Source organism: Nymphaea colorata, chromosome 10 (genome assembly GCF_008831285.2).
Source record: "Nymphaea colorata isolate Beijing-Zhang1983 chromosome 10, ASM883128v2, whole genome shotgun sequence".
Lineage (NCBI taxonomy): Eukaryota > Viridiplantae > Streptophyta > Magnoliopsida > Nymphaeales > Nymphaeaceae > Nymphaea > Nymphaea colorata.
In genome coordinates, this window is record NC_045147.1 from 8,002,030 (window position 1) to 8,019,525 (window position 17,496).

The 17,496-nt window shown below is 40.9% G+C and overlaps 1 protein-coding gene across 10 annotated transcripts in view; it reads left to right on the forward strand.

Annotated features, from left to right (window-relative positions):
• LOC116262245 (uncharacterized) overlaps nucleotides 1-17,133 on the forward strand; it is a 41,614-nt gene extending 24,481 nt beyond the window's left edge. For all 10 annotated transcript variants that reach the window (XM_050080114.1, XM_050080118.1, XM_031641415.2 and 7 more), the window contains 2 exons: nucleotides 14,352-15,103; nucleotides 15,968-17,133. In XM_050080114.1, the coding sequence (XP_049936071.1) occupies nucleotides 14,352-15,103; nucleotides 15,968-16,475 (1,260 nt within the window). In that variant the 3' untranslated portion in view covers nucleotides 16,476-17,133. The remainder of the gene's footprint in view (nucleotides 1-14,351; nucleotides 15,104-15,967) is intronic.
• The last annotated feature ends 363 nt before the right edge of the window (nucleotides 17,134-17,496 follow it).

Consider the following 17,496-nt stretch of genomic DNA (forward strand, 5'->3'; position numbering starts at 1 on the left):
CTTTTGCTGGCTGACTGAGGTGCTGGTTTATGGGGATGGGGACTCGTGAATTATATGAACTTTGACGGAACGATCTTTAGATCTGATTCAACTTTCCTTCTGTTAGGCTGCTATCGACTGAGAATTGCACTTGAATCTTTATGCCAGTCTTTCAGGATGTTTATTGCATTTATCATGAAAGTGTCAGAGAAATTTAGGAGGATCATCTCACCAACCGCTGAAATATATCTACAGCTACGAATTTATCTAGTGAAGGATTTATTTTTATGCTTATATCCAAGAAAATGCAGGATACTAGATGTTGAATTACAGTACAACTGATGATTTGCTATGAACTGTCAAACTAAAGGATCTCCATATCTCAATTAATTCATGTCCAGCATCGTAACTGACTGTTTCATTGTTCAAGCTATTGCTTGATATTTGGATGGAGGGAAAGGGAGAGATGGAAAGGAAAGGAAAGGAAAGGAAATAGTGGGAAAGGGAATGAGAAAGGAAGAGAATGGAAAGAAAAGGAAAGAAAGAGGTGATTATAAAGCTTGTTTGGATAGAAAGGAAAGGAAAAGATAGAATTTATAGTACTTTACAATAATACCCCTAACATTACAATAATACCCCTAACATTTAAAATATTTAAAAATTTGAGAGGGGTATAGAGGGGAGAAAGAGGCAGGTGTTTCCTTTCCTTCTCAACCGTCCAATTTTGAAGGGAGTGGATTTACATTACATTTTCCTTTCCTTTCCCTCCATTTGCAACCAAACAAGCCTTTTAATTTTCTTTCCTTTCTCTCATTTCTAATTAATCAACCAAACAAAGGATTGATTGTTGAATCCCTCCCATTTTCTCCCTTTCCCTCCATCCAAACAGGGCGTGAGATAGAAACTATCAAGCATTTGGTAGGCTGAAGTCTGAATGGTGATTTATAATTATTTGTTAACAGAATTGAGGTAACAACATCATGGGAACAGTTCTCAGTTTATGCTGAATTGCTTCACCACATGCAGTTACATTATGACATGTTTCCCTAGTGAACCGAAGTAAACCTGAAATGATCCTATAAAAAATCTGTTACAAAAGACTGCTTTTATTTTTCAGGTGATTCATATTTCTGAGTGTCTTTGTAAACCATTCTAGAGGAGCTCTTTTTTCTGAAGAAACATATCTTTCCCAGTTCAGCATATGCAATTATTTTGCCACTTATCATTTACTGGTAATCAAAATTGAAGGTTAATGGCAACGTTTTGTTTTTCATTTGATTTTAAAGCTGAACTGTTTACGTTGGTTTCTTCTCTATAAGTTTAGTAATCTTTGCATTTGCTTTCCCACTGAAAGGACTTTCCCACCCTTCCCCTCGACCTGTTCCTTTGGACTTTGATGCAGTCAGCAATTTATGTGTGTATTGATGCAGATTTTTCGTGGTCGCAAGACTACACCATATAGAGCATCTTCTTTAATGGTACTCAAATTTTTGTCAAGATAATTAATGATAGAGATGGAAAGAAAGGGGAAGAAAAGAAACTATTATAAAAGCTGTTTGGATAGGAAGAAAAAAAAAAGAAAAGAAAAAGAATTGTCAAAATTTATGGTTGTTTAGCTACATAAAAGGAAGGAAACAAGATAATTTAAGTTGGCTTACATTTTACAATAATGCCTCTAACACCCTTGATTTTGATTGTATATACCTCTCTCTCTCTCTCTCCATATATATATATATATATATAATTTGATGATACATCTCTTCCTTTCTACAATAGGTTGGCAAGCTTATACTAGATTTTATTGTACCTCTCTCTCTCTCTCTACCCCCCCCCCCCCCCCCACCACCCAAAAAAAAAGGCAGTTTTCTTTATTAATTGTAGTAAACAAAGTTTTTTATTATATTTGAATGTTCATCAGCTGCCACAATGGAAAAAATCTAGTTTTGCATTTTCATATAATATTATCCATATGATTAGGAACAAGAACAAGTATGATCTTATTTAACTAACAAAAATAAAGTTAACATTATTTCTAATTCTCGAATCAGAAGCAATTCCTTTACAACCAGCTAATATATAGTTAAACATCATGTCAAAAGAACATATTTCTTTAGGTCTAGCTAGTCTTTTCTATGTGTTCCATCAATTGCACATATATAATTTTGAATATCAATTTTAAGAGAAACATTTTATAAGTTTGCAAAATGTAAAATCTTGGTTGAATTTTTTATTACTTAAAAATAGAGATAAAATCTATTGCTGCATAAAATTTGATTTGACACAGTTGATCGATCAAGTTGTCAAATTAATTTTTCTTCTAGTGAAAATGCTGGTATTCTGTCTCCATTGAACATTAAAATCAAAATTGAATTGAATGATGTTTATATGTGTAAGATAACATCATGAGAATGAAAGCAACTTGCTTTATCCTTTGCAATGTGTTGTACAATGCAGTCTGCCATTACTTTGTAGTATATTACATAATTCTTTGAAATCTGTTGCCTTCATATGTTTTATATTGTGATACTTTATCTTGTTATTTACGTGATACATGTTTGCTCTCTAATCTTTTGCCTCTTGCCATGTGATAACTGAATCAATTAGTGTATATGCTTTTTCTACTGATGTCTTCAATATATGAAATTATGCACAACATAATATAAAATTAAAACTGCAACATGTTCTTGTCTTCTCATCTCTTTCTTTAAATAATTGTTAAGATGTCTCCTGTTTTCTAAAACACTTAAAATAATTTATGCAATGATAACTACTATTGCAATGATACAAAGAAGACACGAGCATGTGACAAAGCTCCCAACATATATCATCAACATAACGAATTCATAGCTGGGAATTGTTAGCCTCTGATTGGCCAACTTCCACAGCAGCCACACGCTGCAACATTCACACACACAGCCGTGGGAAGCCCAGCTTCTCTTCACGTCAAAGGTTATTCTTCATTAGGGTTTGATTAACACTTAAGAGGGCTTAAGTACATGACGTGTTGGGTTGGGTTGCACACTCTAACTAGATCCGACCCGGTACAAAGGAAATTACTAACTTAAAAGCATTCAGAAATAATAACAACATGAATTAAAGAGTTGCTGAATAAAATAACTTGCGCCTAACAATTGCCCCCCCTTCGAAAACACCTTGTCCTCAAGGTGTAAAATCTGGAAAGCGAGTAGTAACTTCTTTTGCCTTTTCCCATGTTGCTATGCCTTCCTCGGTATTGTTCCATTCGATTAACCATTCAATAGATTTGGTCCCCTCTTGGTTGATAGTGCGAGTGGCAAGTCGGCGGAAGGGCACAACCCTGGTTTGGTCTTCAGTAATGGGCTTTGAAATTATGTCTTCTGCAGCTGGTGGTTGGGAACACGGCTTAAGCTTGGAGACGTGAAAGATGGGATGTATTTTACTTCCAGCCGGTAGTAGCAACTCATATGCGAGAGGGCCAACACGCCTGTTGATGCGAAACGGGCCAACGTAACGGGGGCGAGCTTATTACCCTCGTGGCCGACGATGCACTGCTGCTTGGGTCGGACGGTGCAAATACACCCACTCGTCTACATTATACTGCTGTTCTCGGTGTCTGCGGTTGTATTGGATTACCATCCTGTTGCGCGCTGCAGCGAGATGTGCCTTGAGGTCTCCCAAAATGGCGTCCCTGCAGCGGAGTTGAGTGTCCGCTGACTCTTCTCTCGCCGTGTTTGGCTGATATCGACGTATAGTGGGAGGAGGACGCCTATACACCGCCTCAAATGGTGTGACACCGGTAGAGGAGTGCCAACTTGTGTTGTATCAGCCTATGACAAATATTCTGCCCAAAGTCGTGGTTGTCCTGCAAAACAACGTAAGTAAGTTTCTAAGCATCTGTTTACTACCTCGGTTTGGCCATCGGTCTGCGGATGGTACGCTGTGCTCAACTGCAACTTCGTGCCCTATAAGTGAAAATATTCCTTCCAGAAGGCACTAATGAAGATGGGATCTCTATCACTGGTTATCGACCTAGGCATTCCATGCAGCTTCCCAATATTATCTTGGAAAGCACGAGCTACCGTCTTTGCTGAATAGGGGAGCGACAATGGCACACAACGTGCATATTTTGAAAGGCAGTCCACCACAACCAAAATAACAGACTTGCCCCTGGAGGAGGGTAGGCCTTCTATGAAATCCAGGGATATGTCTTCCCATATAAGCTCTGGCATGGGAAGGGGTTGAAGCAGCCCTGCTGGCTTCATGGTCTCGTATTTGTTCCGTGGCAGATGTCGTACCTCCTTACAAAATCGATGATGGCTCTTCATTCCTGGCCAATAAAATGTAGGTCGCAGCCGATGGTAAGTGCCCTCCACTCCTTCATGGCCAGCCGTTTGCTCATTGTGGTAATGATGTATGAGGGTTTGCGGCAGGGTGGACTCAGGTGGAATGAAGATGCGTCCGCGATGATATAGGTATGGTGATTTCCACTCATACCCATGCACCTTAAGGGGATGCCGCTCCAACTCATCCCTGATTTTCTTTACCGAGGTGGCACTTTCATGTGCCTGTCGAATCTCATCCCACAAGCTCAGTCACCTGGGTGTGTTTCTTTTGAGACCGCACCCGCACCGACGCGTTGCGGGTGCGGGTGCGGGTGCGCTCCAGGTGCGCACCCAATCAGCACCCGCTGATGAGCTCGCACCCAAACCGCACCCGGGGGGGTCGGATCTAGTTCCGAGTCGAAACCAAATCCAAACCAAGTTCATCTGCGTGTATGGTTTGGATCTGGATCTGATTTCAGGATGAAATCAAATTAAAAATCCACAAAATCAAATCTCCATTGGCCGTTACATTTAAGTTAATACATCTATAGATATATTATATGTTCTCTTTTCTCTTTCAAAAAAAACGATATAGGACTAAAGAATGGTGGCTTTCATAAAATGATCTGTTTGCCTTTTTTTCAAACATTTCTTTTTTGATTTTTTACCACTATCATAAAATGTATAATTTTAATTGTGTTATTCAATTTCTACAAAAAATTAATAATAATAATAATAATAATATTAATATTAATAAAATATCTTCACCGCACCGCCGCACCTAATTTTTTTGAGATGTGTCGCACCGGCACCCGCACCGGCACCGGCACCCGCACCCCGCATTCAGGTGACATAGCCCACAAGTGAGTCTGGACTTGTGAGATTGAAAAGAAGCTACTAACCTGATGGTCGTGGGATCGGGACAGGCCATCTGCTGCTGCATTTTCTTTCCCCTTGCGATAACAGATTTTGAAGTCAAAGCTCATCAATTTCAGCATCCACTTTTGCAATGATGAAGATAGGGTGGGTTGTTGCAGGCAATGTTTGAGGCTGCAATGATCGGTCAAGACAACAAATTGTTGCCCAGAAGATAGTGCTTCCATTTGAGGATGGCAAGGACTATGGCGATTGCTTCTCGTTCATAGGCTGATTTACTAGCAAATGCCGGGCCCACTGTGTTAAAATATAAATCCTTCACCAGCACGTTGAAGAGGAGTCTCTTAGGATTCCACCTCCTTGTAGAATGTGTTAAAATATTTAATGTCCTTGTAACATGTGAAGAGTCTCCTAGGATTCCATGTTATAGTTAATATCCTTGTTATATGGGAAGTCTCCTAGGATTCTATGTTGTAGTTAATATCCTTGTAATATGTGAAGTCTCTTAGGTTTCTATGATGTAATTAATGTCCTTGGAGCTTGTGAAATCTCCTAGGATTCTAGGATTGGAGACTCTTAGAATTCTGAAAATGAGATTATAAATAGAGGCCGTGCAAACCATTTTGGCTACGGCTTCTTCTCCTCAGTTTCTTCTTGTTTTCATTCTTTCTCTCTCTCTCTCTCTCTCTCTCTCTCTCTCTCTCTCTCTCTCTTCCTGCGTGAGTGCTGTTTTCGGGTTACAGATATTGGTGCTACATTTCTATCATGGTATCAGAGCGCCAGGTTACGTTATCTCTACCAAACGAAATGCCCAAACAGGTCTGATCTGGTTAGAACTCTTTTCTCATCTTGTCTCTATCCTGAATTTACTTTTCCCTTGCGCAATTCTTGTTCCTTTTTCTTCTTGCTTACCAAGGACACATCTTGTTATATCGTGTCTTCTTTCCCTCTCATCTTCTACCTATATACCATTCATTTCTGCTGTCATGGAAAACCTTTCACATTCTGGCATGTCCTCAAGTTTTCTTCCTCACCTTATTACCGAAAAACTCAACCATGAGAATTATCTGATCTGGAAAAGGCAAATCATGCCTTTCATAAGAAGTCAAGGCCTCTTTGGACATCTCGATGGTTCAACAAAGGCTCCACCAATATCCGTCTTACAGGAAATAAAAAATGAGGCAGGAGAAGTTATTGCTGTTCATGAAGACAACAATCCTGAACATGCTATGTGGATGAGACGTGATCAAAGTCTGGTTGCGTATATTTTGTCCACTTTATCTCAACAAGTGTTACTTTCAGTTTCTGATGATTGTACTGCAGAAGAATTATGGGAAACCTTTGCTGATACCTTTTCCCAAATATCAGAAGCTCGAATTATGTACTTAAAGAAAGAATTTCAGAATTTGAGCAAAGGTTCAACGTCTATCATGGATTATTTGGGGCGTATTAAGGCCGTCGCAGACCAACTTGCTGCCTCAGGGAATAACATTTCTGATAAGGAAAAGGTGCAGCAAACCTTGAATGGACTTGGGCATGATTATCATGCTTTTATTACAGCTCTTGAGGTCCTTCCTGTTCTGCCTTCCTTCAACGAACTACAAGGTAAACTTCTCCAACATGAAATGAATATGAAAAGAGTCATTGAAAGGACTGATCAAGAGAACTCCCAAAATGTGTTGGCTATGAATGTAAAGTTTGGTAAGAGCCATGGGAACTCCAACCATGGTGGTCGTGGCATTCTACCAACACCACATAACCAAGGTATGTCTCCTTTGGATACTTCAAGAAAAATACCAATTTGTTTTCAGTGCAACAAGAAAGGACACATGAAGGCACAATGTTGGTTTAATCCTCAAAATAAAAACAAAGGGGTAAGACATGATTATAAACAAGGAGGACAAAGTTCTAAATCCACCGCTGAAGATATGCAACAGCTATTGATGGCCGCATTCTCAAAGATGACTATAAAGCAAAATGAACAGGGAGAATGGTTCTTGGATTCAGGTGCAGCTACCCATGTGACAGGAAATGCAGGTAAATTGACTAACTTATCCCCTCATTACGGTAGAAGTTGCATTATAACAGGTGATGGAAAATCTCATCCTATTACACATATTGGAAATGCACATATTCCATTGTCATCCTCGTCTCTATCACTGTCTAATGTTGTTCTTGCTCCCAATATAAAAAAGAACATCATATCCATTTCTAAACTCATTGATGATACAAGCTCTTCTGTTGAATTCACACCTTCTTCTGTCTATGTCAAGGACCTCCAAACGAAGAAAATGTTCGCTAGAGGGGAGCGTCAAGGGAATATGTACGTCCTCAAGGAATGTCTACCCAAGGATTCATCCACTTTTGATATAGGATTGAAGACATTTTCTCTTTCTCATAATGCGTCATCAGTGCCAAGTTCTTGCCATTTTCAATCAAAAGTAAGGGGCCCTAACCAATTTTTGGAGTCTGATTTGTGGCATAGTCGGCTAGGACATTGTGGTCGACATTTCATTGAAAAACTTGTCACAGATAGTCTCATTCCAAGATCAAGTTTACCTCTTACTTCAAGTGTCAAAAAATGTTCAAGTTGTGGACTTTGTAAGAGTCATGTTTTACCTTTCCATAATATAAATCAAAGGGCTTCCAAACCTTTTGAAACTATTTTTTCTGATGTATGGGGGCCAGCCCCTATTGATTCCATGTCTGGGTCAAGATATTATGTCTTATTCATTGACTCTTACTCACGTTTCACCTGGATTTACTTCATGAAACACAAATCAGAAGTACCTCACATATTTCGAAACTTCTATGCCATGATTCAAACTAAATTTTCATCCAATGTGGTGCATTTTCAATGTGATGGAGGGGGAGAATATTCCTCGCTTGATTTTATTGAATTTCTACGTGAAAAAGGGATAACTAGACAAATTTCCTGCCCTTACACACCACAACAAAATGGTGTAGTTGAGCGGAAACATCGACATATAGTTGAAAGCGCCATGAGCATGATGCATGATACTAATGTGCCCATTTCCTTGTGGACTGAAGCCTTCCATACTGCTGTATACATAATAAATTGTTTGCCTATGACACTCTTGATGTCTAAATCGCCATATTTTACACTCTTAGGCAAACAACCTGATTACAAGAACTTGAAGGTTTTTGGTTGTGTATGCTATGTTCACGTTGATGCTGCCTTGAGGAACAAGTTTCAAGACAAAGCTATTCAATGTAGATTCATTGGATATGCTGATGAATATAAAGGTTTTCGATGCTATGATCCAACAACTAAACGTATCAAAACTTCAAGAAATGTCATTTTTGATGAACATAGTTTTGATAATACAAATGAAATGCCTATGACCATTGAATCTTATGATCCCTGGACCAGTACACAGTTATTCAATGCAGATCCTGTTATAGAAAATGATGTGCCTCAAAGTGAAGATTCAGAGAGAGCAATACAACCGTCGGATATGGCTCAAAGTGAAAATCAAGAAGATCCAACACAGTCATCAAGTCATCACGAAAACAATAATGAACAGAGCAACGATGCACATCGGTATTCGGGTCTTATCTACAGTCGACGACTAAGGGACAGAGATGCTCACAGTGAAGAAGACAACATGCCCCACCTTAGAAGATCCCAACGCATTCGTCATCCCATTCACAGGTGGGTTAGCTATGATTCTTTATCACTTGATTTTCAGTTATTCATGGCAAAAGTTGGTAAGGAGGAAGAACCTACTTCATTTGATCAAGCATCAAAATCACATCATTGGAGAAAGGCTATGAAAGAAGAAATGGATGCCTTGCATGAATGTGGAACATGGGAGATCGTTCCGAGGCCACACGAAAAGAACGTAGTGGGCTCCAAATGGGTATACAAAATTAAATACAAACCTGACGGCAGCATAGAAAGACACAAAGCAAGGTTAGTAGCAAAAGGGTTTACACAACAATATGGAGAAGATTATGATGAGACATTCAGCCCTGTGATCAAAATGGGAACAATTCGCGTGATTATATCATTGGCAGTTGAATATGGATGGAGACTACATCAAATGGACGTGAAGAATGCTTTTCTTCATGGTGATTTAAGGGAGGAAGTATATATGGAACAACCTCCAGGATACACGAAAGGAGACTCTCATGCATGGGTTTGCAAACTAAGAAAATCTATTTATGGACTTAAACAGGCCTCACGTTCGTGGTTTGACAGTTTCTCTTGCAAGATTCAAGAATGTGGTTTTCGGAGATGTCCTCTAGATCACTCTCTTTTCATTTATCGAAAGGAAAACATATTTACTTTACTTCTTATATATGTTGATGATATTGTTATCACAGGCAATTCAGAAAAACACATAGAAGAAGCTAAAGTTTTGATGATGCAAAACTTCAAAATGAAAGAGCTTGGTGATTTACGATTCTTTCTTGGAGTGGAGATTGATAGGCACAATAATCGCCTCACATTGACACAACAGAAATACACGTTGGATTTGTTGAAAAAGTCAGGTATGTCTGATTGTAAGCCTGTTGGAACTCCTAGTGTTCTAAATCAAAGACTAAGTGCTCAAGATGGGGAGTTACATGAAGATCCTACGCAATATCGAAGTATTGTTGGAGCACTTCAATATCTTACATTTACTAGACCAGATATTATATATGCTGTGAATCAAGTATCCCAATTTATGCATGCACCTAGAGATACTCACATGGATGCTGTCAAAAGAATATTAAGATATCTTAAAGGGACAGCAGGAGATGGCTTAGTTTATGGTAAGAGTGAAAATATAACTACTGGACATCAACTTATGACATTCACAGATGCAGATTGGGCTGGAGATCCCGATCAAAGAAAGTCCATTTCTGGTTTTTGTATTTTCATTGGACGTAATCTTGTGTCTTGGAGTTGTCGAAAGCAAAAGGCAGTAGCAAGATCCAGCACTGAAGCTGAATACAGATGCATGGCTGCAGGTACTGCTGAAGTTACATGGGTTAGACATTTGTTAGAAAACATTGGAGAAAAGATTAAAACATCAATGTTAATGTGCGATAATCAAAGCGCTATTAACATTGCCTTTAATCCCGTACAACATGGTCGAACAAAGCACATTGAGATTGATCAACACTTTGTTAGACAAAAGGTGGAAGACAAGGAAATTCAGCCTATTTATGTTCGTACAGATGAACAAGTTGCAGACTTATTTACAAAAGGTTTAACAAAGGAACGATTCTGGTTTCTAAAAGGCAAGTTGTACATGGTGCAAAACCATGCACAACTTGAGGGAGGGTGTTAAAATATAAATCCTTCACCAGCACGTTGAAGAGGAGTCTCTTAGGATTCCACCTCCTTGTAGAATGTGTTAAAATATTTAATGTCCTTGTAACATGTGAAGAGTTTCCTAGGATTCCATGTTATAGTTAATATCCTTGTTATATGGGAAGTCTCCTAGGATTCTATGTTGTAGTTAATATCCTTGTAATATGTGAAGTCTCTTAGGTTTCTATGATGTAATTAATGTCCTTGGAGCTTGTGAAATCTCCTAGGATTCTAGGATTGGAGACTCTTAGAATTCTGAAAATGAGATTATAAATAGAGGCCGTGCAAACCATTTTGGCTACGGCTTCTTCTCCTCAGTTTCTTCTTGTTTTCATTCTTTCTCTCTCTCTCTCTCTTTCTCTCTCTCTCTCTCTCTCTCTTCCTGCGTGAGTGCTGTTTTCGGGTTACAGATATTGGTGCTACATTTCTATCACACTGCTCGGTTGAAATAAGCAATTGTGTGTTGCTCTTGGCTCAGTACAGCTCTCACCCCCAAATCGGATGCATCTGACTCCACGATAAATGGAAGTTGAAAATTAGGCATTTGTAAAACCGGGGCTGTAGTCACTGCCTCCTTGAGCCGTTGAAAGGCTTGTTCGGCTTGACTACTCCACTTGTAACAACCTTTCTTAGTTAGGGCTGTGAGAGGGGCGGCAACCAGACCGTAATTCCGAACAAATTTACGGTAGTAACCAGTGAGCCTGAGGAATGCACACAACTCCCGTACGTTTCTAGGTGTACTCCACCCTTTCACGGCATGGACTTTTTCTTGTTCCATGCTCACCTTCCCGTGACTTATCACATGCCCTAAATAAGAGATCTTGGAAGTACCAAAAACACATTTTGAGAGTTTGGCATGTAACTTGTCGCTGTAAAGCCACTAAAACAATCCGTAAATGGTGGAGGTGTTCTTGTTCCCCTTTGCTGTAAATCATAATATTGTCAAAGAACACCAATACGAACCGTCGTAAGAATGGGCGAAACACATCGTTCATCAGCGACTGAAAAGTGGAAGGTGCGTTTGTTAGTCTGAAAGGCATGACGACGAATTCGTAGTGTTCATCGTGCGTGTGGAAGGCTGTCTTAGGAACGTCATCTTTCACCACACGGATCTGATGATACCCTGAGCGGAGGTCCAGTTTGGAGAAGACGCGTGCGTCATAAAGCTCATCTAACAAGTCTTCCACAATGGGGATGGGGTACCTGTCTTTGATAGTGATGGCATTCAAGGCACGATAATCCACGCAGAAACGCTAGCTGCCATCTTTCTTTCTGACCAACAAGGCGGGTGAAGCAAAGGGGCTGCGACTTGGCTGAATTACCCCATTGCCAGCATTTCCTGCACAAGTTCTTCGAGGGTTTCTCGCTGGACTCGGCTGTAGCGGTATGGCCTAAATTTAACACGTTCGGCCCCCGGTTGCAACTCAATACGATGTTCTGCCATCTTAGGCATGCTAAAAACTACCTCAAACTCTTGTAGTATTTCCTGCAATGTTCTTTTGAACTCATCAAAGCCGAATCAAATTTCTTTTTCTTCCGTATGCGTCTGCATTTGAGTGGTCAGCAGAAGAAAAGAAGCGGACAACCCTTTCATCATGCGGGCACCCGGTGCTTCTGAACAAGATCGCCTGGGGCTCGCTTCCAATGTGAACCTTTCATTCGCCGGTCCCCTAAACTACATTTTCATGCCCACAAAATCCCAAATCACTTCTCCTAATTCGCGCAACCACTGGATGCCTAATACCAGATCGACTCCCGTCATGGCTAAAATATATAACTGTACAGGAAAGTGGAAGCCTTGGATCTCAAGTTTTTCCATCTGACACTTACCCCTGCACCGTAGGGTGCTCCCATCTCCTACCACCACATCAAAGGCGGGGTTGAACCTCCATGTGGCAGCCCAGGGCCCGGGCAGATTTCTCACAAATGAAATTGTGAGTTGAGCCCCTATCAATCAGCACGCTGACGGGTCGGCCTCGCAACTTTCCTTCCACATGCATGAGGTGCGGAACCTCATCTCCAGCCAACGCATGTAGTGAGATTTCGGGAACCGTTTGATTTTCCATAGGCAAGGCTGGAGTATCATCGGCCTCTAGTGGTTCGTCGTTCTCCTCGACTAGGTACATGTGAAGGCGTTTACAGTTATGCCCTGGAACGTACGGCTGATCGCAGTGAAAACATTGGTTCAGCCGTCTCTTCTCCTTGATCTGCTCGGGCGTCAAATGTCTCACCACTTGGCGCGGCGCGTTTCCCTTTTGATTTCTTCCCAGGGCAGGTGTAAAAACGTCAGATTTGGACTTCTCCTCGTGGGTTGGTCCTCGCATCTAGCCACGTCTTATGGAAGGTCTCGCGCGGGCTGGTTTTCACGTCCTACCACGTCCTGCTAAAAGTGCCCCGAGTGAACATGTGTAGCCGTTCGTTTTTCTCTTCCACCGTGCGGGCTAATTCGAAGCAATCCCTTAATGTTCGTGGCTTCATCGCTTGAACTTCGGTGTGTATTTCATCCTTCAAACCTGCTAGGAACGCGCCAATGAGGGCTGGAAGGGGCCATCCACGCACCATGTTCATCAATTCCTCAAAATATTCCTGGTACTACAACACCGTACCCGATTGTTTAATGCTCGACAACTCTACATTGTAGTCGAGATATGCCGACGGCCCAAAGCGTGCCGTGAGTTCTTGCACCAATGTCGTCCAGTCCGGTCTCCCTTGCTGCGACACCAATGAACGGAACCAACGCACCACCGCCCCTTCGAAGTAAACCGTCGCGTGACACACTCTTTCATCACCCACAATTCCTTGGCAATCGAAATATTGTTCGGCGCGAAACACCCAACTGATCGGGTCATCTCCAGAGAATCGTGGAAAATCCATCTTTGTTGGGCGCCAGGTTGCGCCACCGTTCCTTGGCGAACCCTGTTCTCTATGCTCGTCCAATTGGGTCTGATCTGAATCAAGCGATTGCTGGCGGGAACCTTGTCGCAGGCTTTCCCGCAAGAGTGCGGACATCGCCTGTTGTTCCACCAACATGGCCTCCAATCGTGCATCCACTGTGTTCATGCATTGATCCATCCCATGCATCCACCCTTCCAGACCGCCGATCGCCGCTTCCACTTGATTTCGGTGTTGCTCTACCGCTGCAATGGCGTCACGCACAACGACTCTCTCCGTCATGATCGCTGAAGCTCTGATACCTTGTTAGCCTCTGATTGGCCAACTTCCACAGCAGCCACACGCTGCAGCACTCACACACACAGTCGTAGGAAGCCCAGCTTCTCTTCACGTCAAAGGTTATTCTTCATTAAGGTTTGATTAACACTTAAGAGGGCTTAAGTACATGACGTGTTGGGTTGGGTTGCACACTCTAACTAGACCCGACCCGGTACAAAGGAAATTACTAACTTAAAAGCATTCAGAAATAATAACAACATGAATTAAAGAGTTGCTGAATAAAATAACTTGCACCTAACAGGAATCATATATAAGAAAACCATAAAACTATGTGTTGCATCATATTCTAGGTTTTCTTCTCCCAATACAGAAGATTCACTTCCATTCTTTGTTAAAGATTCTCGGAACAAGGTGAAAACATTCATGCATCTTAACTTAGGAATGGAATTTATCATGGCAAAAGAATTATGTAATGTGCCAAACTGTCAATACCAGACAATATAAGGCCATAGTACTCATTATGTATCCCCTCTTAAATTGTGAAAAAAATGTAAGTAAACAAACTTAATTGTGACCCACATCATCATGGGTGGATTACATCCCTTGAATTCTGCATTCAATCAACTTTACAATGAGCTTGCTTTGATTGAAAACCTTTCTTATACAAATCTGAGTTGATTTCTGGATTTTCTATGCAGGTGGCTATATCAAGGGCTTTGAATGGAATAGGGCTTGCCATTGTTACCCCCGCCATTCAATCTCTAGTTGCAGATTTAACAGATGAAAGTAATCGTGGTACAGCTTTTGGGTGGTTGCAGTTGACTGGCAACCTTGGTTCTATTTTGGGTGGCTTCCTCTCTGTATTGATAGCTTCAACAACAATAATGGGCATCCCTGGTTGGAGAGTTTCCTTCCATCTTGTTGCGCTAGTGAGTGTTATTGTCGGTTTATTGGTTCGGTTGTTTGCCAGTGATCCCCGCTATTCAAGTGTTAGTAGTAGTGGCAATGCCACACCCAGACATTCATCTACATGGCTGGAAGTGAAGGCACTTATTCAGGAAGCGAAGAGAGTGATAAGAATTCCATCCTTCCAAATAATTGTAGCTCAAGGTGTAACAGGTTCTTTCCCTTGGTCAGCATTATCATTTGCACCCATGTGGTTAGAGCTCATGGGGTTTTCTCACCAGGATACAGCACTTCTCATGGGCATATTCGTTATTGCTAGCTCCCTGGGCGGGCTTTTTGGGGGCAGCATGGGTGATCTTCTTGCCAAAAGATTACCAAATTCTGGCAGGATAATACTTTCCCAAATTAGCTCTGGTTCAGCCATTCCGCTTGCTGCAATTTTGTTGCTTGTTCTGCCTGATGATCCCTCCTCGGGTTTCATGCATGGTTTAGTCTTGTTCGTCATGGGCCTTTGCATTTCTTGGAATGCTCCTGCAACTAACAAGTATGTTCTTTATTACAAACTGCATGGATTTCTCGTTTGCTATCTGTCACCTGATTGATTGATATGATAAGATAGACTTATTTTTGGTGATTGACAGCGATGCCTAATAGTTTGAGAAGACATTGGCAGTGGTTTTTTTCTGGTATAATAATAAAACAACTTTCTAAAGCCACCAACTCTGTTTTGGAAGTTGGACTTAAGGGTTCTCAATAATGCATAATTTGTTGTGCTCAAACTTTTACCAGCGGTCAAATTCAGCCTTCTGGGATAAACTAGGTGACTTTGTAATAATTTTCACCTGTATTCACGTTGTACTACAAACCTTCTAGGTCAAATTTTGCAGAAATTGTGGAACGTTCTTGGCTTTTGCTTCTTCAGCAGGCTGTGGCATGTTTCACAGCGCTTCTATATTTAGATGTTCCTAACCCAGAACCCCGCAGTTACTAGAAGTGAGGGCTTATATCCTACAACTCACAGCTCCGGTTAACTCAGTGCTTTCTCAATGTTCAAGTGTAGCAATTATCATACTGGTTGGATCTTTAATTTCATCATGTGCTTTCCATGGGTTTGACGGGCATCATATTTGCTGGAACGCTTTGTGTTGCAGTTCTCAGAAAGTCAAAGGTTTCTGTTCACGTAAAACCTTGATCTTTCAAATAGCTATTGAACTAGTAGAAGTCATAGGAGAACTTATTTTTTTTCTTTTCTTTATAATTTGTTATATGAATATTTGGAGGTTCTGTTTGTCTACAATTTGTTTTGTGCCATCTTTCTGTTATTTGGACAGGCTTGGGAATGACCTCTTAAATTTAGTCACTCTTTCCTGTATTTAGCATTTGATGTCCCCTTGGTGGATTCTTGCAGCCCAATATTTGCAGAGATTGTCCCAGAAAAATCAAGGACAAGCATCTATGCATTGGACCGTTCATTTGAGTCCATTCTTTCATCATTTGCGCCCCCTGTTGTTGGAATTTTGGCTGAACGTGTTTATGGGTACAGACCAGTTCCTGAAGGATCAAATAGCAAGGCTGCAGTGGAGACTGACCGTGAAAATGCTGCCTCTCTAGCAAAGGCATTGTACGCAGCCATTGGAGCGCCAATGACACTTTGCTGTCTAATCTACAGTTTCCTCTACTGCACCTATCCAAGAGATCGTGACCGATCGCAAATGGAGTCATTCATAGAGTCTGAACTGCAGCAGCTTGAGTTGGATAATTCTCAGGGTGGAGAGCTTTCTGAGATTTGCATAACGGAGTATGATGAGACTACCAGAAAGGAAAGCAAGGCATCCAGGTTTGTATATGATGAAGTGGAAAATTTTGAGGATGATAATGATGAGAAGGGTTTACTTGCTGCAGTGAGAACTGTATGATCCTCCACATGCTTTCACTGAAGATTTCTATCTCATCAAGGAAATGGTAAATTTATGCTTAGTGGAAATTCTTTCGCATGTTCTTGCCAGAGTCCCACTGCTGAGCATGAATGGATTCTCTCATGCACCCAACCAAGTTTGATTAGCCTTGATATAAATCCATGTGGGGGAAGTAGTTACTTGAATTTGATTTTAGAAGTTGAAGAGTTTTGAGAACGCATCATTGGTGTTACTACATATGAATTCATCAAAATGAGACTAAGTGAACAATGTGCTATTTAAGGTATGCCTGCTAGCCTTGGGTTCGCTGCTGCATAATATCTTCCTTCCCAAAACCTTAACTGGCACGATCCTTTCCAAAGCCATCTGTAGTCGCTGAACAATGAATGCTGATACGGATGCGTCGGGGCTACTGTGTTGTATTGTACATTTATCATGTAATAAACGGTAATATTGTCCTGAAATGAAAAGTTCAAGCTTGTATTTGATCGGAGGTAGCTTCAGTCTTCTGTAGATAAAACTGAAAAACAATTTTTGCATCCCATTCGTAGCTTTTGTCAGGCTTTATCAACTCATATGTAAATTTATGTGACTGGGAATATAAACTTGTAGCATATGATAACTACTTTTTGAAGCCATTAATGATCTGTTTTCTGCTGTTTTAGCTGAACATATCTGCATGGTTTTCCTCCGCCCATCTTTAAGTATGGATGTTGGGATATGAGTTGATGTTATACTTTCGAGAGATCTACACTAAAAGTGGAGGATCGAACTTTGGGGTTCCGTTGCAGATAGCTATTCGTGGACTCTTGTTCCTTTCAATTATTTCCTAATAAATGACGAAGAAAACCATCGACACAGTGTGAAATAGGTCCTTGGCCAATCATAAATTGTTCGTCACAGATGTTTTCGAGCCGATCATGCAAGGTTTTACATACAAGGTTACATTGGTAGTGCTCTGACGATCATTTGGTTACTCATTACTAAAAAGAAGTGGAGGTTGCATTAACTTTAGCTACTC